Here is an 8207-nt window from a genome sequence, read left to right on the forward strand (position 1 = left end):
CCTCATGGACATAAAAACTCCCATGAGAACATTTCAGCCTCTCTTTGTTATGATCAGGTACTTCTGCAAGCAGCCTCTTCAGGGAATTTGACCAAAACAAGCACGAGAGTGCTGTAGCCTTAAACTAGCATCTGTGATGCAATTTTTGAATTGCTGTGAAGCTTGTGGTTACCTCATCCTAAAATTCACAAGGCATGGACATGCAAGGACTACAGCTTCTGTGGCTGGTTTACAAGTGCCTCCCTCTGCTTCTCAAGCCCCAGAGAGGCTGTAGGAATTGTCCCTCCAAGCAGCCAGGGGCAAGGCAGGATAGTCCAGGGGGCCAAGTCCCAGAAAGATGAGAACTTCAGCCAGCTTTCTCCATGTATTAGGACTACTAGGCAACAGCTGGGAGCAACTTTCTTGCTCTATAATCACAACTGCTTAGGTTAATCTAGTACCCTAGCTAAAAGCATAGCCCAGATTTTGCATTTCAAAGTCCCATCTCAGAAGCAATTCAAAACAGAACATCTGTAGACCTTAAAGACAAACTCTTCCCAGGGATTGAAACACCAGCTCTGTGTTACTATGTCATGAGCAAAGCACATGGCAAGTACCTGTCAAGTCTGAGGCTGCTGAGCCTTTAGTACCACTGTGTCTCCCAGAACAAGATTACTATCTGTACAGTTCTTGCATCCTCTTCCTAGAAGGAAACAAGTGCAGCAAAATAGCTTGTTCAAATTAAGTCTGATTTTTCATAAAAAAGGTGTTCTCATGGGAAGCCCACAGAGGAGGTGGGAGCAGGGGAGGCTGTGGTTCAGTCTTCCTTTGCCACAAGGCTTCTATATCGTTCTTCTTAATTGGATGCTGGTTACTCACATTTCTCTTAGCAGTTTTAGTAGTGGTTTGCTTGCAAGCTTGTCTAGCTGAGCAGACAGGATAGCTCATTTGGTAATGTTGCTAAGATATATTTGCAGATTTACTCCAAAGGCTTTGAGGTCTGGTGCAAGCACACCTGTGTACTGCATTAGCAAGAATGACCAAATCCATTTAGTACAGCTGTTCATGGAAGGGACTAGCTTGTTTAGTTTTCCCCTAAAATTCAGATGTTTAAGTTTCAGAACTAAAAAAATTCAACAAGAGTGGAATTACACTGCATGTGCAGACAGCCTTTATTACTAGTGTCAAGTGCTACTTCCAGTCACTGCCTGGATCAAGTGTCTGGCTCTGTCCCCTGTCCTTTCCCAGGCATCCCTTTGTCCAACCAGACACACCCCCGCCCCCCTCCTCATGCTCTGCAGTCCTGCTGACAGGAGAGGGGAAGGACACATTCCAGCTAGCCTGAACTTTGCTTTGCCCACCAAAAAAGAAAAGCCCAAGCAAGCAGGCCAGCAGTTTTGAACAAATTCCTGATGAGTACTGGTGAATTGCTGTCTCTGTCCCTGGCAGAAATGGACACACAACTGAAAAATAAAGACTTTAATGTAAAGACTCTTTGGAAACAACCAAAAAAAGGAGTGGGGGACTTAGAGGAAAGGAAGAGGCTGAGCTGCATTCTACCATGGTAGAGTTGGGAGTACTACTTCATTGAAAGCCCACAAAGATGTCTCACAACAGTGAGAGCCAGGAGCATTAGTCTTTGTACAGAGGACAAGAGTGACCTGGCACACAGCAAGTCATTAACAGCAAGAGAAGGAGTAATTGGTTTAATACCCCATTTGATACTTATTCCCCCCCGGGTAACTGAGGAGCCATCACAACTTCCAGTCCCTGTCCCTAGGACACCTCCATAAGCATTCATGTGTTCTTATGTGCAAAGCTCTGTGGAACCACTTTATAAAAAGGGAAGATGGGTTACCCATACAAACAGTGAAACATTACACATTGGAATGGCAACTGGTGTTATTCCAGTAGGATCTCTGGGCCACAGCATAAGTCCAGCCGGAAGAGAGGAATCTGGCCACATGGAGAAGTCCCTTGTGTTACTGTGGATGCTGCTGCTGGTTCTGGTCTTGGTCTCTAGGTTGGTTTTCTGGACGATCCTCAGGGAGAGGGTTATAATTGGGATCCTCTTCAGGCGTGTCAAATACCATCTTCCTGGCAAGGGACGTGCCCATCCCACCAAGCAGGCAGGTTAGGAAAGTGAGCCAAGGACAAAACCCTCAGCCCTCCTAGGCACATCCTATAGCCCTTCACAGGGCTTGGCTGTATGCCACAGCCACCTGCCTACTGCAGCAGCCCTAACTGTTCTTTTGCTCAGCTCAATATGTAACCACGACAGTACCTGCTTCCTTGATCTCTAGGTCAGCTTTGATCCTCAGCATGAAGCAGAACATATTCTGCTTTCTTAAACTACAGAAATACATCAGAAAAAAATCCTACCTGTATCCAGCATTTCCACAAGCAGTAAGAACACTCCAGTTCAACTAGCAAAGCTTAAGGTAACAGCAACTGCTTTATGGACCATGTGTACATATGTATATAACGTGCAAAGTGCCAGTGCTTTCTGCAGCAGAGGCATAAACTGTCAAGCTGAGGTGCTATCAGCATGCAATGCGTCCTATAGTCACCCCATGCTGTCACAGACCACAGTTTGCTATGAAAGTGATCCAGGTTGCAAAGCAACACAGCAAAGCCCAGAAAGAATTGGCTTTACTTACAGGAAGCCAGGGGTTAACAGCAACTTCTTTCCTCCAGGCTGGTTGGGGAAAACATCTTCCAAGAAATAATAGATATGACCCACTGCAATCCCTGGGGAGAGATGTCAGGAAGGTCAGGCCCAGCTGTGACTCTTTGCCAGCTGACCCAGAGCTGCTGGGAGCCTAAGCAGGATGAAGCTCCAAGAATCCCTCAGCTGTGTACCCACATCCCAGCTCCCACCAGAGTGCCAGAGGGCCGGGCTGTTTGCTGTGCCCAACTTCTGATGCTGTGGAAGACATAGCAAAACACAGGTCACAAGCAAGAGCTCAGGCAGGAGGCTGGCCACCCAGCAGCCTCAGCCAGCTCACTTTAGGAAATCCACCATCTGAAATAAGATGAAACCAAGAAACCATGCTAGTGCCCCAGTAGCATCTATGAGAATTGAGAGCACTGCAGCTGCAAAGGGCCCTTGTTCCCAGCACCCACCAGCTTTGACTTACCCAGTAAGTCGATGATGATGGAGTTGCCCAGGAGCAGAGAGAATCCCATCAGGACCCAGGGCAAGAAGGGGGCCTGGAAGTTAAGAAGCCCAAAGAAGTTCATGCGGATGTATGGGTTCCTGCGACTCCACACGTACACCAGCATGATGGTGAAAGCCTGGCCCAGGAAAAACAGGCTGGCAAAGAGTCCAAATAGCTAGGAACTACCGAGTCAAGGAAAAAACCTGCCCACCACCTGCAGGCAGCAGAGGATGCCTTGTGACTAGGAAACCCAGAACTACAGGCAGCTGATCACAGCATGCAACATATTGCCCATGCCACCAAACCTTTCCTGGGCTGGCATGGCACACCGAATTTCCCTCCCTGCCACCCCAGAGCAAGACACTCTGGAGTGGCACGTACAGACTGCTCACTCCTTAATCTACCTTCCACAGCCATCAAAGACCAGGGAGCTCATATAGTCACCTTTACAAAGTGACCAGCAAATATGACATTCTGATAAGGGCCTTCATATTGTTAGAGCACTTGTGAGCTAGTTTTTAGTATGTGCCACACGTTCCATTCAGTATCTGCCTTCTACAGAAGAATTTCAGCAGCGAGATGGCTGTTGCCATTCACAGCCCTCTTCTCCAGGACACAAGGAGGCAGCTGGAGGCAAAATATTCCCCTGCCCTTGTTGCAGTTAGACTCCAAATCTCCCTATGGCCAAGCACGCAGCTGCCGCAGGGACCCAGACACTGACTAGCCAAACACCCGAGGATGGCCAACAGCCACAAGAGTTCAGACAGCTTCATGCAGACCACTGTGGGGAGAACAGTGCTCTGAGCTGTCTGCATAAGACAACAGCAAGACATTCAGAAAAGATTTTATGCTTGGGAGGGAGGTATTTCTCCCCATCCAGACTATTTCATCCTACAATAAAAGAACTCCTTAAGATATGTGATGGTATCTCCAGCCACTAACAGGTTGCAAGGACAGAGTGCTGGGCTCACGCTGCCCAGCGTGCCGATGGCAGACAGTACGTAGTCACCCCACTCCTTGTGTTTATGGTTCTGTGTTCTTCCCTTCAGCTGCAGCTCCATTTTCTGACCCAGCCTCATGCCAATCGTAGCAGCACTCCAGTCTGCTCCACCCAGTAGAGTGCAGACACAGTTGCCCTGACACGGCTGGGTGGTTTCTTGCAGAGCGTAACACCGGGCTTCCTTTTCAGGCTGAGTTTCCCAAGCACACTGCCACATGTCCTCTTCTGGGATCAGGCAGCCCATCCCCTTGCCGGGTGCATCAGCACTTCCAGGCAGCTTTTCCTGTATTTTTCTTCCGCTCTAAGGGTGAGGCACAGGCCAGGAGACGAGGGTGGGCAAGATGAGGAGCACAAGCTGCTGCTGTAGAGCCAGAAGTTGTCCCTCCACCACATGCTCACCAGAGCTCTACCAAGCCTCAGGGCATGTGCCTGGCAGGCCTGGGGCACAACAAAGCTCTCTGCCCCATGGCACCAAGAAGGTTCATAAGCCAGCTGTCCTGCTCAGCAGGCAGGTACCTGCTACAGACTACACAATACAGCTGGGATACAGAGAGCCAGCAGACAAGCCCCACGCTATTCACAGCATCTCAGAAGACACCAAAGAGCCTCAACCAACTCAAAAGGATACTGTCATGAGAAACCCTCCAAAGAGGAACATGAAGACAAAGTCAGCCGTCCTTCCACGGAAGGAGCCTTCTTCTAGCATGCGGCAGTACCTGTACCTGAGAGCAGGAGAGAAGGGAGGGGTTGCAGTATAGGAAATTAACAGCTGGCCACCCTGTGTCCCCACAGCATGACTATACAGGGAATAAGCCAGGTGCAAGCTATTTCATCACAGGAAGCCATCAGCCAGGTGTCCAAGCCCCAGAGCAGAACAATGCAAACTTCACCTCATACCACTGACCCCAGGGAGAGAAAGAGGCATCTGCTGTGCTCCAACCAGAGCTCACCCCAGGAATGGGCACTACTCTCCAGCATGAGCCGCAGCAGCACTGCCAGCTTCTTCAGCCTTTTGGCAAGGGCTGCCCTGCAGCAAGCAGAGATGGAGGTACAGGAGGTGGCCACAGCTGTTGGGTGGATGGCTTCAGCTCAGGCCAAAAGAGCCAAGGGAAGAATCCATAGCCCTAGACTGCTGCCAAGACAAGTCAGCCCGGGGAGGAAGATGGGACAGGGGGAATTGCATCTAAGCCAAAAAGGGAGCAGAGAGTTTCACTGAGACCAAAGGATACAGAAATATCATGTTGAAAAAGAAACTGAATCCCAGGGGCCCAAAAAAGAGGAAGTTGGTGATCAGCCTCCATATCTGAAAGAGAAGAGAGAGGAGAGAGAGAAGGAGGTGGACAGACAGGTCTCTCCCCATCACACGTACAGCAGCCCATCACCCTATCCACTGGGGATGCCCAGTCATGCACCCATCCACTCAGAACTACCCCAGGACACCAAAGAGCTGCACCACCTCCACGTGGGACTGACCTCCCTCCATTGCCCACATCAAAGTATCTTGCCCTTCCAGGTGCGGGAAAGAAGATTTCTCTACTTTTCTGGAAGGGTCGGACAGCCACAATTCAGCACCCCAAACCAAAGTAAATCACTGTCCACGCCTCTCTACGATAAAGCCCTCCCCACCCAGCCCGACATCAGTTGGCCAAACGTCTCAGTGTCACAGAAAAGGAAGAGACAGGTTTTGAGTAAAGGAAAAAAGGAAACACCAAGGCGGTGTATGGCAGGGAAAGGCTGGAAGAAGTTATCTCCATCCAGGCACCTGTGACAAGACAAGAGGGGACACCATGTTGGGCGACCCAGCTCCTGCCAACCCAGGAACGCCGGAGTAGTGGGAACAAAGCCCCTTGGGATCACACGGCACTCCCCAACCACCCTGGGGAGCAGGACACCCAGGGCCCAGCCTGCCGGACCTACCCCTCGCTGGGAAGGGGCAAGAGGGGCCCCGGCACCCGGGCGAGGCCTCACCTGGAACTTCCTGAAGATGAGGTCGGGGTTGAAGTACAGCTGGAAGGGGGTGATGAACTCCAGCTGCTGTGAGAGACAGGCAGAGCAGCTGCCACCCGCTGCCGGCAGCCCGCTGCCCTCAGCCAGCCCCCTGGCTCCCCCACCGCAGCACGGCACGGCACCCCCTCGGGGACCCTGACCTCCCCACCACAGCCCCCCCCCCGCAGGGACCCCGCACGCCCTCACCACGGCGGCGGTGGTGAGCACGCAGGCGGTGGTGTAGGCCCGCGTCACGGCCGGCATGCCCAGGTACTCCTGCGCGAAGCCCTGGTACGCCATGGCGCACCGCGACAGCGCCCAGCCGCGCCGCGGGCCCTTTAACGCCCCCTCCTCCCCCCAACGGCGCGCCGCCGCCGCCACGCCCCCACGGGCCGCGCCCGGCCAATCCCGACGCGACAGGCGGCGCCGAGCTGGCCAACCGGAGTGCGCCTCATGCCCTCGGCCTCCACCCGCCGCCAACCCGGAATGGACCCGCTGCAGCAGGTGACGGGCCGGCAGCGGGGGGGAGGGGGGAGAGGCCGTGGGGTGCCGCCTCCTGAAGGCGGGGCGAGCCCCGGTAGCCAATGGCAGCGGGCGGTCCCAGTGAGCCGCCGTTGAGGGAAGGCGGGGAAGGCAAAAAGCAGGTCACGTGCCTCCCGGGAGAAGGCGAATCGGCGGGAGAAAAGGGTGGGACAGCGGGGCCGGGGCGGGGCTAAGGGTGCGGGCCCTGGAGGTGGGGCTGCGCGGGCTGGGGCGGAGCCCGGCCCCGCCCCCGCTGCCCCAGCCACGCCCCCCCAGGGCGGGGCGGGGAGCTGCCTGCCGGCGGGAGCCCCGCCCCACCCCGGCCCGCCCCGGCGGCCGGTCCGGTGCGCTCAGGTCGGGTCCGCCGCGGCCCCGGGGGCTGTCCGCGGGTTGTTCCCGCGGCCTGGGGACAGCCGGTTGCTGGGAGGGAGAGGGACACGCCGCTGGGAGCTGGGCCGTGAAAAGGGGCTGGTGCGTGAGTGCCTCGGCTGGTGTGCGGGGAGCTTTGCTGGTCCAAAGGGTCTCGCCTTCACTCATGCGTAAAGGGCTTGGGGTTTTTAGCCATTTGTGCGAAAACCTCTGCTGCTTCTTGGTTGGAGCAACAGGGCGCTTCCCCGAGCTGTGCGAGGTCGCACCGGGCAGCGCGAAGTCGCTGGCCGAAGCCAAGGGACGGCGTGGTTCCACCAGGGGCGGTGGGTCAGGGGGTGCCCAGCGATGCCCTGGGGAGTAATGGTGACAGCATTTGCCTTCGGCTCTCCAGGAGAGCGCCGGGTGTCTCTGCTCCTCCCGTAGCTGTGTCAAATATATTACAAAACACTCTTTGAAAGGATGATCTGATAAAGGTCTGCATAAACCTGACATCTTCTACTCTCGTGCTGATTATGCTTTCCAGAGCTGTCTGCCGTGCTCAGGAGTCAGGTCTGATGTTACAGCCACCCTGGTTCCAGGCGGAGGAACGGGCCTGGTGTTGGGTTTCTGCAGGAGAAGGTTAAGCTGTCATCAGAGCCTTAATGAGCCCTGAGATTTCCCTTTAAACCCTCAGTTAATGGGAAATTAAATCACTGGCGGGGGAGGGAGTCTTTGTGTTTTCCACCACCTCCACCCTGACTGCCCTTTGATGAAGAACAAAACCCAGCTGGAAGATGAGGGGACGGAAGGTTAAAGCAACACACGGGGAGAGAGGGGAGAAGACGAGACAGGTGGGCTCCCATGAGACCAGGGGACGGGTTCCTGTGCGCCCCGGGCACTGCGGTGCTGAAAGCCGTCTCTGACCCGGCTGCTTGGGGGAAAGGAGAAACCGCTCCAGGCCAGCGCTGCATTAGGGATCCTGGGAATGGAGTGGAGGGGGAAACTTGGACCTCGAACTGCAGCAGTGTCAATAAGCTTAGCTGTGTTGTTACAGGCTTTTGGTGGGAGCTGGGATGGATGTGAGAGCTCTGGCAGGTGAGAAGGGCTGAGCTTACAAGGAAAGACAGCTCCTCATCAGGGCCAGGAGCTCTGCAAAGGGCTGCCCGTGTTCATGTGGCTGCTTCAGCCCAAATGCCATGCTGCTGCAGCTC

At 54.3% G+C, this 8207-nt stretch overlaps 1 protein-coding gene across 3 annotated transcripts; it reads right to left on the minus strand.

Moving 5' to 3' along the window:
- Positions 1-1443: 1443 nt before the first annotated feature.
- On the minus strand, positions 1444-6487 carry DERL3 (derlin 3). Of its 3 annotated transcripts, none has more exons than XM_075041624.1 (7): positions 6334-6486; positions 6109-6174; positions 5370-5443; positions 4769-4862; positions 3120-3315; positions 2640-2730; positions 1444-2076 (listed from the first exon to the last, which is right to left on the minus strand). In XM_075041624.1, the coding sequence occupies exons 1-7, from the start codon at positions 6424-6426 to the stop codon at positions 1962-1964; spliced, it is 729 nt and encodes a 242-aa protein (XP_074897725.1). In that variant the 5' UTR covers positions 6427-6486; the 3' UTR covers positions 1444-1961. The 3 variants fall into 3 exon arrangements, with proteins under 3 accessions (XP_074897725.1, XP_074897726.1, XP_074897727.1); XM_075041625.1 differs by having other exon boundaries at positions 6109-6171; positions 6334-6475; XM_075041626.1 differs by having other exon boundaries at positions 1934-2331; positions 6334-6487.
- Positions 6488-8207: the final 1720 nt, after the last annotated feature.

The sequence above is a fragment of the Buteo buteo genome, chromosome 11 (assembly GCF_964188355.1).
Source record: "Buteo buteo chromosome 11, bButBut1.hap1.1, whole genome shotgun sequence".
Lineage (NCBI taxonomy): Eukaryota > Metazoa > Chordata > Aves > Accipitriformes > Accipitridae > Buteo > Buteo buteo.